The 23,477-nt window shown below is 41.2% G+C and overlaps 1 protein-coding gene across 5 annotated transcripts in view; it reads right to left on the reverse strand.

Annotated features, from left to right (window-relative positions):
* Nucleotides 1–23,477, reverse strand: part of CRHR2 (corticotropin releasing hormone receptor 2) — a 166,988-nt gene that overhangs the window by 111,782 nt on the left and 31,729 nt on the right. For 3 of the 5 annotated variants that reach the window (XM_054192198.1, XM_054192195.1, XM_054192197.1), the window contains exon 3: nt 2,631–2,750. In XM_054192198.1, the coding sequence (XP_054048173.1) occupies nt 2,631–2,750 (120 nt within the window). Of the gene's footprint in view, nt 1–2,630; nt 2,751–2,881; nt 3,423–23,477 lie in introns of those variants that run through there. The other 2 variants (XM_054192196.1, XM_054192199.1) reach the window with 2 other exon arrangements.

Below are 23,477 nucleotides of genomic sequence, written 5' to 3' on the forward strand. Positions count from 1 at the left end.
CTAGAACTGGATAAGTCCTTAGTAGAAGAAAGACATTGCACAGTGGTTTTTCTAGACTTGGCTGATTTTGCTCTTAAAAACAATTCAGTACAATATTACACACCACCATTACTCCCTTTGCCTCACCAAAATGCAAAACAAAACAGGACAAACCTACACCACATGTCCTAGGCAGAAATCTCACGTTGATCCAAGCCATCTCCTGTTCAAACCTTCACTTTGCAGATGGTTTATTCACTTCTGAAATCTGTAAGATCCATTTCCCGTTTTTTATCAGTTGTCTGTGCTTATTTTATTATCTGCACGAGGTGCACAGTCTAGGTTTTAAGAACCTTGGGGTTCATTTCAAATGGCCCTCTAGTCAGCTCACGAACTGAGGTGGTGAAATAATGCAAGTCAAAGTAGTCACACCATGTCAGTATTTGGTGTTCCCAAACTGTGGACATATTCTGCACGTACTAATTGCTGCGTCTTTCAAATTACAAAAGAGATTGCACCTCCGTATTCGAATCTTAACCTGCCTTCCCAAGCCTTAATCACCAACTATTATCACCCAGGAAGCTACCAACTTTACAAGTTGACTCAAATAGCACAGTCCTTCCCTTTTCTGCGCCACGGCTTGGAGGAGCTACACAGATGGAAGAGTTTAAGATCAAGTGAAAGCCACTTACGGTGGCTTCGGTGTGCTTTGGTTTTCTATTCCAAGCTACACACACAGCAGTAGGCGTTACCAATCAGTCCTGCAGGCATGCACATTCTCAATGTGACTACTCACATTTTATGTCGAAAGGAGAAAAATGTCCATTTCCCCAGACTATGACAAAATAATGCTTCAGTGTTTCAATAATATATTTTCATCAGTCTTTAATTAGCATGCCATTGTTTTAAGAGCAGCGAATTTAAGAAAATTTATTAGCTCTATAATACAAGCATTAGCCACCATTGAGAAGGAGTGGAGAGGGGAAGAACTTTAAATCAGGTCATTGATGAACTACTGAAAGCACTAACAGAGCTTATAAAAATAAAATGGAGTATTTGAGATTTTTTCCTTCCATGCACAGGAAAAATATTTAAATTGTCTCCATTGTGTTTATGATATAAATAAGGAATCATCCATAATGCATTTTTTTTTTCCTCCTCCTTTCTTTCCTTCTAGAGAAACAAAAATAAGGCAGTGGAAATACTGACCCACCAAAAAAAGGAAATGGAAAAAAAAAGTCATACTCCTTTGAGGTACGCTTTCCTATGGCTGCTCTTTTAGGATCTGACCAACTTGCTGAGCTGTCCTTAATTCTCAGAAATTTTCTTCTGATCTTGACTGAAATTGTAAGGTCCTGGAGACTACCTGCTATAATCAAAGAGAGCATAACCCAGCCCTTTGCATGTTCCCACCTGTTTTATTGCAAAGAGCACGGGTCAGAGAACCCATTTGAGGGTTTGGGGATGATCTTGCAGTTCTCTGAGGTAACCTCTTTACTCTGCTCAAAGTCAAGGAGTCAAAAGCTGGACCTTAAGAACAAATCTGGAAAAGGGTTTTGTTTCGCGTAGCAAATACACAGAACTTTTGTCTAGTTATCTGACCCTTGACACCTAGAGCTGGGGAAAGAATATATTCATTGTCACAAGTTAAAAAATACAGTCTAAGATGACAGGGTCATTTTTTTACAGGACTTATTGAGAACGCTAGCCCCATAAAATTAACGCTACCTGAAAATTAGACTGCTAACACCCGAGCAACAGTTCAGAGTGAAACATGGAATGAAATGCTCCCCACAGTCAAAAGCAGACCGAGTAGTCTTAAAAAATGAGTGATAAACAAGTGAGTACACATATTTGGAACTAATATGTTAAAAACTCTTAATGAAAGGTTTGAACAGTATTGACAGATAAGGAAAAGGAAATGAGTGCCTGGGTCCGACAGCCTGAATAACAAATTTTTAGTGAGTCATCGTGATTGTTTACCTCTAAGACTAAAGCATCAGTTCCAAGAGATTTCTAAGGAGCCCCCATACTCTCTTGCTTTGAATATTATTCGCCTCTTGATATCCTCTACTGTTTCCCTTGCAGTAAGGATGCAGCCACGCCAGCCTCATAAGCCAACCGCTGATGAAGTTACTAAACAGATTCCAGACCTCAGCCTTATGTTTGTTGGGTACGACTTCCAGCCCAGTTTGTCCCCCTGTTCACACAGACAGATCTCAAAGGGAGATCTTTTCAAAATACAGCTCTTAGGCGTTAAGACTAAGTACTTCACAACTCAAAGGTTCTTTAATTATCCAACTGGCTGAAGCACTGCTACAAATACTTTCAGCTACACATACCTACACATGAACAAACACACAAAGCACAGTATACCGTCCTTAGATTGCAGAGGGTATCTTTCCCCAGATCTACCTAAATACACTGCAGTAAAGAGGAATCAATGTCCAAAAGTCTCTGCTTTTGAGAAATCTGCATCATTCCAGGCAGGAATTTTAAATATACAGGCTGGAATGTAGAGGAAATGTTGATTCCCAGGCTAACACTTTTTTTCTTTTTTTTTTTTTTTTTTAATGGAAAATATATTTGGGTCTCCCCAGGCGCTTTCTCAACACCAGACCTGAGGGAGAAGGAAAGGAGTTTGTACTTACTTGTGGTGTTGTATTTGATCCCATTGAAGAACTCCGGGCAGGGTCTCTCTACTAGTTCCCCCGCAGAGGTTCTGGGCCAGCAGGTCCCGATCTGATCAGTGGTGGCATTGCAGTACGGACCTTTTGCGTTAAAAAAGGAGACAGAAAGGGAAAAAGAAGCAGTTGAGAAAGCACAAAAGCGACACACTTTGCATCACAAAGCAAACGGAATCTTAGCTTTTCCGAGCCCCTCGCTAGGTAATGTTTCCTACCATCAAAGCCCAGGAAAGGGATAGAGGAACTCTCTAAAAAAGTCTCTTGTAAACGATCCAGGAGGCTGCAGTTGACATCAAATTCTTCTAAGATGAACTGAGATATGGTCACATCCATTATTCCCCTCGGGACTGCTGGACTGGATCAGACTCCTTCCCCCTTTTCTGTTGTGGTTTGGGTTTTTTTGTTTGGTTTTTTTTTTTTTTTTTTTTTTGTTCACTCTCCGTTCTTCCTTCCTGGAAACAAACGAACATCAAGCTGCGGACACCCTGCAATCTCGTGCGTGTGTGAGCTTCTCTTCCTCCCAGCGTGCTGACAACTTGGCTGAGTGTCTGCGTCTGGCTGTGCAGTTCAATCCTCCAGGCTCTTCTTTGCTTTAAAACAGCGGCTCGGGAACCAATGGGATCACGCTGAGCCCAGAGTAAGGGGTTTGCGTCTCTTCGCCAGCTTCCCTGGTCTAGCAGCTCTCCAATGCCGCCTCACATTGCCAGACTGTTGTATTGCTTTCTCTCCCTCCCTCTTCTCTCTCTCTCTCTCACACACACACACACGCACAGTTTTATTGTTAGCTTCGGGGATGAGCACTTTTGCAAAAATACTCACCGCAAATTAGAGCCAGGGAGGAAAAGAAAAACCATCAGACGAACATAACTCCTCTGGCTTTTTTGTGAAGCAAAGCAATTCCTGCCGTTACTGTGTGGAACTGAGGATTAGCAGAGATGCTTGGAGAGGGAGGGGGAAGAAGGGACCCAGTCCTGTAGATGCAGTGCTGCATCAGGCCTCAAGAAAGAAGAGAGATAATAAAAGCTGGGATGAGGGAAATGATCTGAGAGAAAGGAGGCATCAGAACAAAGGAATCTAGAATAATGAGCCAGAGGAGAGGCAAAGTGGGGAGACTGAGATCAGGGTTGAGAAAAGAGAGATCGGCCTGGGAAAAGTAAGGCACAGAGAAAACATGTCTTTCAGCCCCTCTTGCAGGTGGGATGGGATGGACAGTTTAGTAGGACAAGGCACCGAGAGCGGAGTAGAGCTTTGGAGAGAAGGACGGATCATTCTGGGGACGAGGAAGAAAAGAGACGCCATGGTCTTATTTTCCAGTGGTAGGAGGAAGCAAGCATTTCAGAAAGGATGAGCACCCAGACTGATCCAGGAAGCAGGAGGAGAAGCCTCTAAGCAAGGAAACCATGACATGGGGAGAGAGGGAAAAGCAAAGGGTTTGACAAACTGAGATTCTTGTGGAACAGGATGAGAAGGCTCTGGACAAGGGTGAAGATGAGAAGATTGGAGCGAGCTGCCCCAGATGTTAGGTCACCTTTTGGGAAATCAAAGTTCAGTAAAATGGGAACTAGGTGAAATTCTGCACTTTGGGACAAGCTGGAGAGCAGCTTAGACCAAAACAGCCTTGCTGACTTGCTACATCAGGATATGAGTAAATCTTTATGAAAAAGTGGCAAAAACTTGGTAAGGAGGATCATGGATCCAGAAGGATCTTAGGAAGCAAATAGAAAACTGACTTGTAAGGGAGAAAAGCAAGACAAGTACGCATGCTAGTAGCAGAGATGAATGCAGAAACAGAAGGTAAGGACAACACAGAAGCTTTGAAAGAAAAAAAGGGATCCATAAATTAACTCCTGTTTACAGTCTGTGTTCACAGCTTTAGATCAGACATGGTGCTTACACCGAGTTCAATGCCATGTTACAGGACTTCTGATAACATCTGTCTCCCACCCTGCAATGGCCTGGACTTTCCCTTTACTCGTATTTAAGATTGAAGGGCTTCATTCTTTACTCTTCAAGGACCAAAAGCGGTGTGTTATCCAAAGAAAGGAAAAAGAAAAAAAAATCACTGGGTTAGAAAGGCAAATAAATTAACAACATGCAGTGATGAGAGAATTAGCCAGAAAGCTATTTTGCCATCTGGGAATCTGGAGATTTTTTAAGATTTTCAGATTGCAATGGGGGGGGAGAGGGGAGGAAGTGTCATCGTGGTTTTGGGATGAGCATTTTTGTTTTAAATATGTAAAAACTCACAAAAATAACAAGTGTCCTAACTCTCTAGGCAGCATGATATCCTGAGGCAAATGAATGCAACTCTCTGTTTCTCTTTCTGGGGCGATGATCTCCTTCCCAAGTTAATGTTCCCAAAATTGCAACCCTTCTTGAGAAATCCGCATTTCAACAAATCGACCCTTGTCAACACCACCAGATCTCTTTGTCCCACACATGTCTAATCCCAAAAAGCAGGAGACAAAATTTCTTTAGCATCATTCACACAATATGACCACGACCAACATACTGGTTGCCTTTAAACAGGGCTCTCAAGTGGTAATGTGAACTTTTCATTTCAAAACTGTTCTTTGTAGTGGTTAACATTAAGTCGTTAAGATTCCCTCTGTCTGGATCTAGTCAATTCCTGACCATAACAATTTGACTCATTTGATATGAAAATGTTGCGTTTTATAAAAGAAGAAAATCCAATTAAACAACAGATTGACAGAAATATTGTAGCTGCTGACACTGCAGATTGTCTGCTGATGCAGTACCCCTCCATGATGCATTTGGTACAGGTAACTACTAGATCTTGCCAGGCAGCAGGGAGCAGAGATGGGCCTCAGGAATCACCAAGCACCCAAAGAAAGCTAGTAATTGCACTTGCCATGAAAAAAAGCTTTGCCACCTTGAAAGTGGGCTTGTTCCTATGTGGTGGTATTCCTTGTTTTTTTCGGGTGCATATGCAAGACGTGCACAACCAATCTATGTAAGAACATCTGAATATGCAAGGTTATGGAAGTGAAGAAGACAGACAAATAAACAAAGAAAAAAATGAGAGGTCACAGTCTCATCTTCCACTGGTAGGAGGGAGCAAGCATTTCAGAAAGGATGAGCACCCAGACTGATCCAGGAAGCAGGAGGAGAAGCCTCTAAGCAAGGAAACCATGACACGGCTTAGTAAGCTTCTTATGCAGAAGAGATACTGGAAAGTGACCTGCAGCTCTTCTAGTAAGGGAATGAGCTCTGCTCATAAATGGGGTACGATATTCCCGGTAATGGAAATCTTTGTATGCCAGCCCTTGCACCACTGTTACACAGTTTGTTTTCTCAATCTCCAACCCAACCCACTCCACAGTTGGTAGAATTAGCCAGAGGGTATCTGGCCAATTAGTTTGCCCTACTAATAGTGACTAACAAGGATGACATTGTGCTGTTCAACCAGCAACACCAAAACTCAGCTCTATTCAGACTCAGGCAGCCAACATACGTGTTTGTGTGGGGTGGCAATACCTCCAGGACCAGCTGACTGCTCCTTGGTCATGTCTGCCAGAGCCACCTCTTCTTCTCAGACACTTGACCTCTACAAAATCAAGAGACCGCTCAAGATGGGTATTGGGAAAAAAACAAAAAAAAAGGAAAAAGGAAAAAAAAAAGAAAGAAAACACACCAGTTCTCTCCTCATTTCCCTTCCTCAGAGAAAGAAAAGACCACTATACCTCATCCAGCCTTCTTTTCCCACTACAGTGACTGTTTTATCGCCCAGGTTCCCTACCCATTGCTGTGAAGAGCTCATGCCCTCCAGGCACAATAGCCACCCATCTCTTCTGGTACGCAACACAAAGCTTAGGACAAGAAATGCACATCATTCATCAAACAACCTGGTTACATGGATACCCTTCTTACTTCAGTGCCATTGGCTTTCAGGAATTTACATCACCAATATGGAAGTATCACACAGAGTCATGGTCCCAGTATTGGCTCTTTAGGTCTCTTTCTTTTAACCAAAGTAAAACCACATCGATGCTCATCATCTAAAATTACAAATTGGTCTGTTAACACAGCCATGGGTCTGTGTTTGGAGCGTGAGACAAGCAAGAGAGCTACATACCCAAACAACAGATTCGATAGGGCACTGTGGTCTGCAGAGCAAGTAGAGTGCCTTCTGGTTGAACCTCACTTCTGTCTGGCACTTATGGAGTTAACGTAGGTTCATGTGAACTGCCATAAACACTTTGTGGTGTTTACTACATCCTCACTGAGGCAGAGACTCAGGTAAATTCCAAAGAAAGGATTCCCTACCCTGCTTTCAATGGAAAAATGGCAGAGAGAAAGATGAAGGAGAAGGAAGAGGAGGAGAAAGAAACACCTCTCTCATTTGTAGAAATAAAGTCTTTAAATCCCTAACGGACAATCAATGGGCAGAATTAAGCTTGATGGCAGAAATACAGGGTTATCAACTAATTGCTCATACAGGCAGCTGCTCTAGTTTGGAGTTTAGCATCAACCTCTGCATTTGTCTACCTCTACCTTTTTGTTACCTTTCAATATGAGGCAGGAGGGTTTCAAATAGCACAATAAGCTTTTTCTCATCTCTCCTTTTTGTTGTTTGAAAAATGTCCCCCAGTAATCGTTAATTATTGCAATGACCTTTCAGCATCTGACTTTAAAGTTAGTGGGACTATTCAGCTAGGTAAGGAATGCAAGACCATACGCTTTAAGGAAGGTACTAATCTACCAGAGTGGCTGCTGGACCATAAACCTGAAGTCCCTCCTTCTCAACATGCACTGCAAAACTGATTTGACTCCATTTTCAATGCAGTGACAACATGACCATTACCTGGTAAAACATTTACCTTTCCTTCTCGTTCCAGGTATGGCAGCAATTTTCAGAGTGGAACAGGACAGATTCATACCATATGGAGCAAGACAGTTCAAGCGGCAAAAGAGATTGATGACAGCTTCACAGACAGTACACCTCTAGAACTACCACAGGGATGTCATATATGGCTGTCTTCTGTGCCACACCATGCCACGGCTTCTCACAATGAATTATACTCTGCTACATGAACGGACTGTTAAAGAAAACCACTTCTCAAATTTCGTACTACACTTCTAATCAAAATCTGGTCCTTACTGCATGGACTTGAGATCTACACAGAATGCGCCGAGTTGCAAATCGTTGTATGTGGAGAGGAATATCAGACACAGACAAATACAGATCTTTGTTTCAGTTGATAGACTCATTTGTTAGAAACAAGAGACATCCTTTATTGCCACAAATGAAGTATGACTGTAGTGAGCAAAGATAAAATTCAAAAATTCAGGTCTGTGGTGATGAATCTTTGCAGCTTCATTGATGTTAGAAAATATTTACTGTGGGTGTAAAAAGATTCAGCAGCATAAATAATAAATGGCTCGTAGTTACACATTAATATATTTCTTTCAGCACATTAATACACTTGTCATTCTTTACAGCTATAAAACCTGTACAAGTGAATCACGTTACATGAAATAAATGATGAGACACTGCAGGGACATTATAAGACCACACAAAAGAACCAACCTTGACACATTCATAAAGTGCCAATGTTATTTTTTTAAAGTGAGGTGTTTTGGATGAATGTGCAGAACACCATCTACCATATGAGAGCACAGAAACATTCACTCCAGAATAACAGTGATTTTATACACAGCCAAACTCAGAGTCAGTGCTTCACAGACATACAAGAACAGAAAGGACCAATTTTATACATTTATTTATGCCTGGCAAAGGCCTGGTCCTCTGTTTACAGCATAAGCAAATAAAATAAATTTTAAAAAAGGGTATTAGGTCACATCTGAACAAATGATGACCATGACAATGTGTCTCATTAGTCCCACTTTCTTCCTCTTATGTACAATGGGACCGTTGCCAAATATGATGTATAGAATCAGAGGTCTTGCCCTGCTCTCCTCCTTACAACACAAGATTTCTTGTGGCTTAATTCAGGCCATGCCAGTCGAGCTTTTGCTCTCCCTGCCTCCCACTCTGCTTCATTGTGCTGACTGTCAGTGCACACTGGGAAGATCCGAGTAGTCATCTCATATTGTCTTAAGCTGGGAGGATGCACAGAAAGCAAAGGTAGAGGGTAATAAAATGTTCAGAAGTAAATCCCCCATTTCCTCTGAAAACACACAGACACTCTTCATGATAACTGACTTTGAAACATCCTACAGCCCAGAAAACAGAGAACAAGATAGAAATAACATATGATCATAGAATCATAGAATGGTTAGAGTTGGAAGGGACCTTAAAGATCATCTAGTTCCAAAACCTCTGCCATGAGCAGGGACACCTTCAGCTAGACCAGGTTGCTCAGATCATGTTGCCCAGTATCCCATCTCTGACAATGACCAAAATCAGATGCTTCAAAAAACGATTTAGCCCACCAACAAAACCAGCCTGCTCCAAATTGCCATGTTCTAATTACTAGGGCATCCTAAACAACCTTAACGCATGCAGTAAGAGAATTAATTCTTTGGATTATGGGTCTTGCCTTCATTGTGCAGCATACAGCACTGTAGCTACAGTATTGTAACTCATAGTTTTAAACCATCCAGCTCATATCTGCTTGTGTTTTTCAGAAGCATCAGTGGCCTGGCTTTGAGATTGTGGGCTAGTGGCTTATGTACTCCTTTGGGCATCTCTGCCCAACCCAGGTGCAAAATCTGGGACTCATAACACTGCAGAGCTGCCAGCTCTCAGGCTGAGATTCCTTTGACTCTCTGCTTTTCATGAGGTATCTAAGCTGCCATTATAGCCAAGGAGGATCTAGATTTTAGTTCAGCTGCCCAAAAATACACGTCCAGCACGATCTGAGACACTCTAGCATATCTGAGGCTTGCACATGAGGCTGGCAGATAACCACTAGTCCTAGGGAAGAACTACCCCTTCTAAAGCAGCAGATGGAGGCCGAGTATTTTGTCTTCAAGCATCTCAAATGTTCTGGGACACCTGTATCTAAGCAACCAAATAGAGACTTAGATATCTATTGATTCTAAGGGCTGACCAGATCTCTCTTGAAGATATGTGCGCATGGGCCCATAATCTTGAAGACTTAATCTGCCTTCCAGCTAGCAGGACAATATCAGTTCACACGGCTGTTCTAAATCCCCAGAAGTGCCTCACCATTGCCAAGCTCAACAAAGCAACAATAGCAAATTTTCTAATAAACACTTGGTCTTCTAGTATGTACGTCCACTCAGGCTACTGGATATTAGACTGAGGAAAAACTGGACCTTCCACAGAGCAGAAGAAGCCCACCATCAGCATGTCACTAGGGAGAGTCTTTCTGTATTATTACTTAGCTTTATCCTAGGTAATAGATTTTTATTCCTTGGGTTACCAAACTTGACTCCTTCATAAATGTGGGAAACCTCCTAAAACACAAACAAACAAAGCGTAGCACAAGTAGTAGGCTTGTAGAGCAAATGAAGCTTTCCTGACAATTCTCTTCTCTTGGTTGAACTGTTATGCTTATTCTCTCAGAGAGGAAACAAATTCTGGATGTGTCATGTCTCTTATGGTAACTCCAGTGCAGATGTCTCCAGATGTGCCAATCAACCTAGGTTTCTTTTGCAGCCAATGGAAAGAAATAGGAACTTTTGTAATGCAATTCACCTGATCTATTGTAATCATCTATGTTAGGATGAGATTGATTTCACCCTCAGCTTCATCCAGTACCCTGAGTAGATCTCTGTTGTCTGTCAGAGGAACACATAACAACTTGGACTGGTGTAAATGTCTGCATTTAGTCAAGGGAATCCCATTCCAGATGCCTGGAACAAAGATCATTGCTTGCTGAGCTCTTCCCCACTGGCCTGCAGCACCTCTGTCCCCTAGAATATTTGGCAACTGTGATCCCATGAATTTGGCCCTATCATTTCATGAGAGATCAAACAAAAGTATTTTAAATTAAACACATCATGAATAAAGATGAGACTAAAAATTTCCTGTTATGATACGACTATCACAATTGTAGCAACATATCATTATGTTTAGAGATACCATGTCTTAAATTTACTGTAATTATTTACAAGAGGAAGCCAATACAATACAAACTGTATAATAGATTTGCATCTGTCTGCTAGCCAGCTGATTATTATAAGGACTCCAGGACAGTCAGCAACCACAAGAGAAAATGTCTGGAAATTCAGTGGAAGAAATCACGAGCATCCAAACTTCGGGAAGTGAGACCAGTAGTTCTCAAGAGCATCATTCTGTAACAGATAGTGAGGTAGGGTCCAGTCATACTAGACAGAAGCTGGAATAATTAGGCATAAAAATGGATTATCACAATATTGTTAGGGTCATGATAACTGAGTAAAAAGACCCTAATGACCCCCTGATTTGTGATTTGCAAAGCACTTTCAAAGTGCTACCATATGAGACTGCAGACCCAGAAAAACAGAATGGATGGAAGGACATGATCTCTGTAGCATTAGTTTTTGCCTGCATCTGGAATCAGTGACCCTTGCTATCTACATAGTTTTGGATACCTCCTGGGATAACAAATCCATCTACCTCCATTTTAGATCTCTTCCCTAGCTTGGCCCACTACCTTTTGACCTGTGTGTTACAGGGTACCGCAGGTCTTGCATAAGCATAGGCCGGATATTTGAGAGGTCCATAGTAGCAATGGGATTCATCTCATCTAATTTCAGCCATCTAAAATTTGGGTGTCTAGACTAAGCCAGGTATCTAGGCTCTCCAACAGCCTCCAGGGAAATGGCCACTTTCAGAGAATGATGATTCATTTAATTTGGAGACAAATAACATCAATAACAATTTGGAGACAAATGACTTCAAGTTCGTAACTCTTAGATATTCTACTTAGTAGGACGTAATTCAGCCCAAGAGATGGTTAGATACACTTGTATTTTAGATAGAGCTCTCTCCTGACAACACATCGCATATCTGAGATGGATATTGGAGCTCTAGATACATGTTAGGCATAAATTGAAGAGCACAAATAATGCAGTGCAGCACAGTTTCAAAGCAGAAACAAAAATGCCTACATTAAGCTATCTTCAAAAGATAAATTATGTTAACTACTGTTCATAGATATGGTTTGAGAGGGAAGAATTCCACTGAAGCCAGAGAGATGTCTCCATTTCATTGAGCCTTGTGTACTATGAATTGTGTCGGGGAACTCTACTGTACACAAACGCACTCATGCTCACATACTCACTCGTTGCATGCTACGTAACAGAAAAATGCTGTTAGATAATTTAGGTGACACAGCTTAAAATATTGTGTAAAAAGAAGTCCTGCTCACATTACAGTGACACACTCTAAAATACTAAAAAATACGCATTAGGCTTATCATTAGTTTTTTGGTTTTTTTCCTAAGCGTGTCCATCGTGGGCAGATATGTTCTTTGGTAAAGGCTGTTTCCTTGTTCAAAGTCAGGCTCTTTGGTGCTTAAACATTGCCGAACTTTAAACCCACACTTAACTTTCACTGACTTCAGGAATTAAGGAGGAGTTTGAGTGACTTGGTAAATAGAGGTAATTTGTTGAACTAGGACTTAAATGCTGCTTTGGTTAAAATGCACACATATTTGTTCAAATATTATGTTTTGCCTTGAATTTTATTCATCTTGTATAAAGGTTATACAATGTTGTTATTCTGAAACATACATTTTGAGCCACCTGTAAACTGACTGTGTCCATTTTATGTGTGAGAACTTTCACAGTAAGAATAAACGTTGGAAAACAGTTTAAAGCCTCAAAACCAAGGTTTTTCTGTTCTTATCAAGTGTTTAGATAGGGAGAGCTCAATCTATAACTGGTTACATCAGCACTGGTTACAGTGGACTTTTACAAAAGCCAAGGATCAGTCCCCAAGAATTCAATGTAAAACAGTTGAAGACTGAAATAAGCATCAACATTAAAATAGATTTATTTCAGCATAGATGTAAAATACATGTAACTGTCATCAAGTAAAATAAAATAGCTGATATTGTGATAGATATTTTAATAACAGGTGCAGCAAAAAATTAATCCTGAGAAGTGTGGCACTTCCAATCTACTTGACAGCACAGCTGGGTTTCTTTTCCCATGATGTGTTAATCTGTTTTGTATTTGGTAAACTGCACATCTCACCCCAATGAATATTAAAGAAAGAGTTTTGGGAAAACATGTAACATTCTGATTAACTATTTTGTCATTCATACGCTCTCACACTCAATTGCAAAGAGAAGATAACTTTTCAACTTATTGCTAAGCAAGTGCTGCTTCTGTTATGGAATCATCAAATTTCCTCATTAACCTTTCAAAATCTCCTACCTCCAACCAGAGTAGCCATTCATGATGTTGCTAACTGGCAGTTATCATAAGTAGGTGTCAAACTCTGCAGACTGATGCCTGGAAAAGATACTCTTTTTCAGCACTTCTTCCCTGCCTCCGCTTAAAAAACCATCAGAATCATTATTTACAGCAATATTGCATGCAACAAGCACCTGGTCATCTCAACTTTGCCTTTGGAGGCTATTTAATGAAGAAATAATTATTTTTTGTGACGAAATTTTTCTGCAGTTATTGCAGTTTGAATACTAATTATTACTACAGTGATTTCATTTTGATTTCCTGTGAAGTTCTTGAATATAAAACCTATTAGTTTAGCCCAAAAGTTTTTTTTCCCCTTCATGCAAATAGCCCCTCCTAGACAGAAACGACGAAAGAATAAATATATGCTATATCATTCAGGGATATATAGAGCGCTTGTCCAGTGCTGTGGAATTCTTCTGGATCAAAGGACCAATGTAAGCAGGATATAAGTCATCCCTAACAGGACTGGAAGCTACTACCTTTGAAATACATAGCACATATTTCTTCCCCTAATTTCTAGACTTGTTTGGCTCACTGCCAGACCAACGCTGATTGTTTTTTTTTTCTTTCTTGGCCACTGGAGGGCTCTCCTAATTCTCCATTACTGCAAAAGAAACACTTGATTGAGTTTAAAAACATTATAAAAGAAAATCTGTTTATAGCTACCTGAATGCAAAAAAAACAACAACCAGAACAGGAGAGGTCACTGGTTCACACAAAGATCTGCACGTGGACAAAATGCATTTTAATGCCCCTTCTTCTTTAACAGCAATAATGTCAGTACAGTTAAGAGATGAATTTCACTGAAACGAATATTCCCTTTTACACACAAGATTATCAACTGCACAAGAGATTACGGGTTTGAGATGGACAGCAAAGTCTGCCCTCATCGCCCATTCCTGCCCATACCACACCGTTGCACTCTGAAATCACTGCACGACTCAATTCATTTTTGCAGTAAGTGTGCTTCCAGACCTCTGTCATCTGATTTCCAACTTATTTCCCCACCTCGAGAGCAATTCCCCTGGTTCAATTTGCTCCTGATGGAAACACTGATGGATCAATCATTTTATCCTTTGCACATTAATGCTGCTCCCGTGGAAAGAGGAGATCATGTAAGGCTTTCCATTCCCTTCTAGGGAGAGGCACGCTACGTCCACGCTGCCAGGAGTACTTACAGACTATTGCCAATTGAGAATTTCTGACAAAGTGGTTTTATTTCATGGTGTTTTGTTTTTTTTTTTTTAATATTATTATTTTTTTGGTCAAAAGGACTGAGTTAGTTAAAACTAAATTGTCTTGTGGAAACAGAGCAGTTTTTTAAATCTTTTCTTAGGGCAGTATTTCCAGTGCCAAAATAAGAGACAGCTTTGACCACCCCAGAATAATAATTTGGGATGGACTTTCCCTTGTGATGAGGGAAAACCAGCTGTAGGGTCCTGTTTCACTCAGTTTTGCTCCACACCTTTGTCACTCACTGCTCAGACAAACTCTAATCAAAATCTCTTCTCTCTTTTTCCTGAGCCCACTAAAGTGGACTTCATTTACATGCAGAGAGTACAGCGGCTTTCACAGGCCTCATGGGAAGATGTCCGCCCACCTCCAGAATGACACCATCTCACATAAACAGTCCTGAATGTGACCATTTTATCCCAGATTCTTTGAGACACTCTACCACAAATAGAAAAACTACCTAGGATAATGGGCAAATGGATTTTCTTGGCCTCTGTGACTCTGCTTCTGTCTTTGAATACAAGATTAGCTAGTTGGGCTGGAACACCTTAGGGGTCATTTAAATTACACTTTAATAATTTGGTCTGAATTCCATGGGATTTTTATTTTGACAGGTGACAGAAAATGTAGACAGGAGAAGAAAAAAGGTGTAAAATCTGGAGCAGGAGTTTACATCAGCTTCGTGGACTTTTTTGAAATCTGCAGTTTCCTGAATGAAGTAAATGGTTGGGATCCTTAAATTTTAGATGTTGATTAGCTTATCCTAAAGGCCTTTATGATATCATTGATGTATTACAGTTAATAATCGTATTTCTGTGCTTGGACCTGCATTAGGTCATCTGCAAACACAGCTTGGAGGCTCCAGATGAGAACACCCTGACCACGCGGATGTGCAGTGGTCTCTGCCTGCGAGCTGACCACCTGGCCAGGCACAGCTCATTATAAAGCTCAGATTTAAATCAGATGAATGTATAAATGCTACAACACTAGCAATTGCTTATAGGAGGAGCCTGAGGTGTCTGACTTAATTGCAGCTGTCTACACTATGCATATCTAAAGTTAGGAGAGCCGAATTTTTCCACCTCTGATTATGAGCAAAGGTAATTCCTCCAATACAGTCCTGTGAGTTTAACATTAAAATTCTAGTCCTCACTGAAATCAATAGCTGAGTGTTCCTCCACACCAAGAAAGCCATGGTTTCATTTGAAATAACTGATTGTTTTGTGGAGATGCAAGAACAGCCCATTTTACCCTCTTCAGATAAAAAAGAATAACCTTCTTATAAGAATCTTATGAGAATAAGGAGTAATTTTTACTTTTTAGAAGAAAACACCACTCTTCTTCAGAAGAATTATAGTAGTTTTTATGGATTATGTTCCCAAAAAGTCTTTTCTGGATGCAAAATGTGTAGAAAATATAAACCAAGTAGTCCATAAAAGAATTGATAGACAGGCATTACTCAGACCAGTTCTCTGAGCAGATGATGCAGATGGGATCATTTGTCTTGGTTTAATAGTCTATAGAGTAGCTGTTGGTGGCAGAGAAATCTCTACCTTCCCTTAAAAGTCAAGAGGGATCTAGTCAGTGCAGTCAGTGGACTCTACAGGATGATTCCTGTCACCATAAAGAAGATACTTAAATTGGGTCAGATAAATTGGCTTCTAAAAGTCTCTCTTTCTTAACATTAACTATAAAGGCAACCTGGGCTGACCCGCTCACTGGGACTTGTCTGTACTATAAATGTCTGAACTTAGGGACAGGAACCCCATCTGTAGGGAAAATAAAAGAAAAATCAGGCCTAGAAAATCTTTCCTGTAAAAATAGCCTCAATTTGTGGAGAGCTGAACACTTCCACTGGGGCTTTGCTTTTGTTTTCATTTTTTTGTACAATTTTCCATGATGATCTTTATTATGGCTACATACGAATCCTGTTCCTAGTGTGTCTTTATTTAATGAATAATTGGTTTTCACCAACCAATAGCACCAAGAAAGAGAGAAGTGAACAATGAATTGCAAATAACTTCCACAGTTTTACTCACATATGATTCAAACAGCATGACTTTGGCTTTTTAACCTCTAAAACTAGCCATCATTAAATTTGGGGCCTCCTGACGGATAGGCCTTGACAAACCAGACAACAGAACTAGCGCCAAGAGATCAAGTGCAGTTTTTCATTCTATTGGTATGTGTAGCTGTGTGCTGCTCCCCAAAATAACTATGAGGGTCTTTGAAATAGGAAGTCCTCGTGCAGATAATTACCTATATTGCAGAAGAATTAGTGTTCTTCATAGGAATTTGCAGAGACCAGACTAAAATGATTTAATCCAGCTGACAACTGTTCATGCCTGACTCTGGACACGGGCAGAATGAAAAGGTGTCTTGAATTCGCCTTTATTGTGTTCAGTGCTTGTAGCACTGGGTTAGAGCAGGCTGCACACCTCTCATGTGAGACCGAACTTTGTGTGATTTGCTTTAAACCTAAGGTTAATTGAATTTGGAAACGACGTTGTCTCATGCTACAACCCAGCCCAGTAAAACACAGGGTGTGAAAGCCGAACCGGGAGCTGCCGTCTTGATACACAGGGTTAAACCCGAGGCAGCTGGACCCACTGTCTGCTTCTACGCCATGAGCTAAATGGCTGTAACTGCACATCACAAATTCATGGCCTGTGATCAAGCACGCGGGAGGCTGTAACAAACTAACCACCTGAATAACGCCACCAAAACAGCCTATTTTACCTCCATTTTCTGGACCCAGTAGGAGTCGAACTGCTCAGCACTAAGAGCTCAGCATTGCTGGAGAAATGCCAGATTCATACAAAGCACTCAAAAAACATATAGCTACTGCAAACTGATGAGTTTGGGGATTTTCTGCTGAATAGATTCCATTGCATAGAAAACAGATTTTTATTTTTCAGAGTTTACACTTCTACTGTTAATACAGCCCATCAGTTCGGGACTGATGTAATTTTAAGAGCAGTAGTTAAGAGCAGAAAATCTCGTTGAAGCCCATGCTTTCCAGAATAAATACGAAGAGAAGGAAGGAGGCAAACATGCAACTATAAACACTTACTGTTTAAAGGATAAAAAACTCTTCCTTTCTGAGCACATTGAGATCTGCAGAGTGTTTATCCCAAGAGACATGCTGATCTGATTAAGCTGCTAGATGCTATCATAATAAGAAAATGAATAGTAACAATAACAATATGATTTATAACCACAAGGCAGATTTTGAGTTTTCATTTCTGAGATTAGAAGTGTGCCAGAAAATGAGAACTTATTGGTCTCCTAAAAGCTTTCATTAATGGGCTGAAACAGGAAAAATAAAGGAAAAACTATTATTCTAAAAAGCAGCTGGGAATCTATGTACACAGAGTGTACATGGATTTGCAGAGTGAGGCATAGAAAATTAAGGTTTCTAAAACAGAGCTGGTAACTTTCTATTTATGTCCAGCAGAGGACTACAGATGCCTCCATGGATCCATTCATTTTATCCTGTGATTTGCTCCTAATGGCAACTCTCCCTCTGGAGGTACCTGTTTCTGTACCACCGTACCGCTGACTGTACCACTGACTGTACCACTGGTCTGTGAAGACTAGTGCCTAGTTCAGAGGTAGACAGACACTTGGGTGAACTCTACCTCTCCGGGGGTAGGACCAGGGGTTTGGAGAATAAGCCTTATGAGGGTAGGACCTGGGGGTGTTGGTCGACTGCCAGCTGAATATGAGCCAGCAGTGTGCCCAAGTGGCCAAGAAGGCCAACAGCATCCTAGCCTCTATCAGGAACGGTGTGGTGAGTAGCACTAGGGAAGTGATCGTCCCCCTGTACTTGGCATTGGTGAGGCCACACCTCTAGTACTGTGTCCAGTTTTGGGCCCCGCACCACAAAGAAGACACTGAGGTGCTGGAGTGGGTCCAGAAAAGGGCAACGAAGCTGGTGAGGGGTCTGGAGAATAAGTCTTATGAGGAGCGGCTGAGGGAGCTGGGGGTGTTCAGTCTGGAGAACAGGAGGCTGAGGGGAGACCTTATCGTTCTGTACAGCTACCTGAAAGGGGGGTGTAAAGAGGTTGGGGTCAATCTCTTCTCCCAAGTGACAGGTGATAGGATAAGAGGAAATGGCCTCAAGTTGTGCCAGGGGAGGTTTCAGTTGGATATTAGGAAACATTTCTTCACCAAAAGGGTTATCAAGCATTGGAACGGGCTGCCCAGGGAAGCGGTTGAGGCACCATCCCTGGAGGTATTTAAAAGGCAGGTAGACATAGTGCTTAGAGATATGATCTAGTGATGTTTTTTGTCAGAGTTAGGTTGATGGTTGGACTAGATGGTCTGAAAGGTCCCTTCCAACCTAGGCGATTCTATGATTCTCCAGGAAAGCAAAGTGTTTTGAGCAAGGCCCCAACAGGCCAGAAACAGACCTGATCTTTCAGAAGAAATAGACCCAGATCTTTCCTGTCCTTGTTCAATTACCTACAGGTCATTCTCTTGCCTTCAGATACCATGTGTCCTCCTCTCCCAGCTGCACCGACATTGTGTTTATACTGTGACTCAAATTGTCCTTTTCTCTACTGATAAAAGAAGGATTTTGTAAAGTTTTCAAAGAAGCCTATCTGCGCTTTAACAACAATTTAAATTCTCATAAGCCAAAAGCATGAATAGCCCCTACCTTCGTGACCCCAAGCGGAAGTAAACGTTTCTGAAGTACATAATCTACACTAGAGTGTGCTGATGATAAAAAATAGGATCTTTTCACCATTAAAGTAGATTCCTTCATTATGAATCATTGAAAATGATCTTCAGGGGTACACAAATTGTCGAGGCAGGACAGAAGCCTATAGCAATGGAAAAGAAATGTTACATATCAAGTAGCAAGTGATAGGATGAGAGGAAATGGCCTCAAGTTGTGCCAGGGGAGGCTTAGATTGGATATTAGGAAAAATTTCTTCACCGAAAGGGTTATCAAGCATTGGAACAGGCTCCTCACCATCCCTGGAGGTATTTAAAAGACATGTAGATGTAGCATTTAGGGACATGGTTTAGTGGTGGACTTGGCAGTGCCAGGTTAATGGTTGGACTTGATGATCTTAAAGGTCTTTTCCGACCCAAATGATTCTGCGATTCTGTGTTTCTATGATTCTATGATCATTGTTAGAAATGCATTTGCCACTCTCCCTAATTGAACCCCGTAGTTCTTCAGAACAGCATTTTCCTTGGATAATTACTATTCAGTTTATGAGAGAAACACAAAAAAATGCAGACCAAAGGCTACTAAAAGAAAATGTTTATGATACCTTAATAGCACTGCAATCAATGTAAGCAGAGAAAAGGCCTGATTGTACAAACAAGCGGGGTAGAATTAATCTCACCTAATTTCAGGCATCCACAGTGGAGGCTTAGTTTTATCCTACTTATTTTAAAGTGTGGAAATGTCTGAACTTACTCAGACAAGCCTCTCCCTTCATTTTCTACTTTGGTATAACTTAAATTGATTTGAATGAGGTCCGTTTCATTTGTGGATTTAATGTAATTTTTTTAATAGACAGATTTTCCAAATGTGTCAAAGTTTTTAACTTGTCAAAAGAAAACATTTTCATTTATGTAAATCCAGATTATTTTTTTTCCTTCATGAAAATTAAGCACATTCCTAACGTCAAAATATGTATGATTCGGAGTTCAAAGGAATATTGAAGGAAAACATTCACCCTGTTACAAATGGTACTGGGAGTCAGCAGGTTTCTCCTCTGGGATGTGTCTAGAGCAGAACTGGTGAGCTCCAGAGGAAATTCCACCACCCACTAATGCCCGATGGATGCGTGGAAATGAAAAGCCCATCAGATTATTAGTGATCCCCCCGAGGGTTATTTGGGTTTTGCTCCATATATTTTATACTCTTACTGCACTCAGCTGTCAACAGACCAGTCAACTACTGAAAAATATATGTGGTCAATCATGATAAGATTAGCACCGACTGAGAAGTTTCCATCTCTCCTGAGACCTAACAAAGGACCATCAGCTAGAATGGGAAGCAAACTGGCTTTGCCTAAATCAGTTTCAGCACATAAAATAGGAGGAGAGGGAGGAAATACCTTCTTAAAAATGGGCTGTGATAACAAGCACTTATCTGACTGTACCCTAAGTAAAACATCTTACTGCTTTTCTTCCAGGCTAATGTTTGGGTTCTTTTAATAGAAAAATTAGCCAGTTAAATGAGGTCTTTTTTATCTTTTCAGAAGGTTTTAATGCACTTGAAAGTAGTTTCCACAATATTTTCAAAACCTTATAAAGTAAAAATCCTCCTAAAAGTAAATTTTGGTTTATTCTTACCTAGACATCTACTAGAAATCAGAAGTACTAAGATTTTAAGTTTGGGGTTTTTTTATTTATTTTTTATTAAGTTTGCTTTTGCCTATGGGAAACTTTAAATTTTCATTGCCTTAAGAATTTGTGTTGGGAATTGCTAAAGAGACAGGAATAGCAAATGCTCTGACGGTAGTTATATTTAGTGTTTGGGAACACCTTAGTACATTAGGGGAACTGAAAGAAAAGGCATTGAATCTAGGTGCATACTCACACTACTGGCTTTATATTGCTTTTCTGCTACTATGTGTTGTTATTTTTAATCTAGGTCATATTTAGAAATTAATTTACTAACAAGATCATGTTTAAGTGCTTCTTGACATCTTTAAAGAGTGTCTCTTATTAAATACTTCGCCATGCTAACATTTACTGAAAATACTGCTTTTCTAGATGTACGAAAAGATTTCGGATTTAAACTGTGACTTTGACCCAGCATCCAATAAACACAAATATAAGTTTTGAAAGCACTTTTTTTTTTTAAATGTTGTTTGTAATATCCCATGACAATTGCTTCTCCATTAAGTATTAAACTAATGATCTTGTGCAGAAATGGCAGCAGGAGAAGAAAATCTGAACATCTTCCAGATATCCACCCCAGCCCTGATTTTAAGAACAAAGCCCAGCTCTAGACCGTGCTCTAACTCATCTCCATTGCCCCTATGTTTCGAACAGCTCGGCAGGCTCAGGAAGATGGATAAGGACTGGTGGGGACTTCCAGACAACTGCAACAAGGAAGATGGAGAGGAGGATCTGCGGGTCCAAAGAGAAGGATGGAGTGAGAGATGTCCTATATCTCAGGAGTTTGTGAAGGAGCAGGAAGAAAGAGGAGCGAGTAGAGGAAGAGCCTGGAGAAGAGGGGAAAGATATCTAGTCTGTCTCTCCCCCAACTTCTCAGCCCCTTCCTATGCAGTGAAATTTCCAAATTAGCAGTGACTCTCTACCCTCTCTGGTCTCTATCAGAAACCAGCTCAGCCAAATCTTTTCATGTGCAAGGAGCAGCAAATTTATTTCACTACAGGAAATCACAATCACACAATCTAAAATAATAAAGTACAGCTATGCAACACACGCAGAAGCTACAGAGTTGTGAGGGACGAGGAGTCTTATCTGCAACCAGACACTGTCTTATGACTACTCCTGATTTCAAAAAATAAATAAAGAGGAAAGCACTGGGAAGGAGGAAGTGAAACAATGCTGACTTGAAATTAGTCAACATGATAATTCAACTGGGAAAGAAAAACATTGCTTCCCCACACAATGTCTTTGTCAGCACTTAGCTAATGTCAGCACGTCTCCTCCACCCCCTGGTAACTCAGCTGGAGAGGGCAAAGGGTACTAATGACAAAGCAGAACTGCTATTGTGACCAGCAGAAGGAGGGAGGTGATTGTCCCCCTGTACTCAGCACTGGTGAGGCCACACCTTGAGCATTGTGTCCAGTTCTGGGCACCTCAATACGAGAGAGATATCGAGGTGCTGGAGCGAGGGCAGAGGAGGGCAACGAAGCTGGTGAAGGGCCTGGAGAGTAAATCTGATGAGGAGCGATTGAAGGAGCTGGGACTGTTTAGTTTGAGGAAGAGGAGGCTGAGGGGTGACCTCCTCACTCTCTACAACTACTTGAAAGGACATTGTAGAGAGGCTGGTGCTGGTCTCTTCTCACAGGTAATTAGCGATAGAACAAGAGGGAATGGGTTCAAGCTGCAGCAGGGTACATTTAGGCTGGACATTAGGAAAAAATTCTTCATAGAAAGAGTGGTCAGACACTGGAATAGGCTACCCAGGGAGGTGGTGGAGTCACCATCTCTGAATGTGTTTAAGACTCATTTAGATGTGGTGTTAGGGCACATGGTGTAAGGGAGAACTTTCTAGAGTGGAGTTGATGGTTGGACTCGATGATGCCAAGGGTCTTTTCCAACGTAAATGATTCTATGATTCTATGATTCTATTTGCAAGGTGTAATGCAATCATGTGCCAAAGGTCAAATAAAAAAAATAACAATTGAAAACAATAAATGTTTTAAATTTAGCCATGAAAATAATAAAGAAAGCAAAGGAGAATAAAATCACGTGGAGAAATATTCCAATACCTGAAGCCAGAGGTGATGGCACTCCAAGATGGAGTCTGCTGGCAGCCACCGAAGCATGAGAAGCACTCATGAGAAAAGAATGAATGAATGCTTTGAACTAAATGATGGTGAAAACGAGACTGAATGTTTATGGGTAAGAACCAGGGGCAGGGCTAACAAGGCGGATATCGTAGTAGGAGTATGTTATAGACCGCCCAATCAGGATGAGGAGGCAGGTGAAATATTCTATAAACGTCTGGGAGAAGTCTCAAGATTGCGAGCTCTCGTCCTCGTGGGGGACTTCAATTTGCTGGACATCTACTGGGAATACAATACAGCAGGGAGGGAACAGTCTAGAAGGTTCCTGGAACGTACTGGGGATAACTTCCTGACACAGCTAGTGAGAGAGCCAACTAGGGAAGGTGCCCTGCTGGATCTGTTGTTTGTAAACAGGGAAGGTCTTGTGAGGGATGTGAAGGTTGGAGGCTGTCTCGGGAACAGTGACCATGAAATGATAGAGTTTTCGATTCTGCGAGAAGCAAGGAGAGGGGTCAGCAGAACTGCTACCTTGGACTTCCGGAGGGCGGACTTTGGGCTTTTCAGGAGCCTGGTTGACAAAGTCCCCTGGGAGGCAGTCTTCCAGGGCAAAGGAGCCCAGGAAGCCTGGATGATTTTCAAGAAGGAAGTCTTAAAGGCGCAGGAGCAGGCTGTCCCCATGTGCCAGAAGACAAGCCGTCGGGGAAAAAGACCGGCCTGGCTAAACAGGGACCTAGTGTTGCAACTTAGGGAAAAAAAGAGGATC

The sequence above is a fragment of the Rissa tridactyla genome, chromosome 2 (assembly GCF_028500815.1).
Source record: "Rissa tridactyla isolate bRisTri1 chromosome 2, bRisTri1.patW.cur.20221130, whole genome shotgun sequence".
Classification (NCBI taxonomy): Eukaryota; Metazoa; Chordata; class Aves; order Charadriiformes; family Laridae; genus Rissa; species Rissa tridactyla.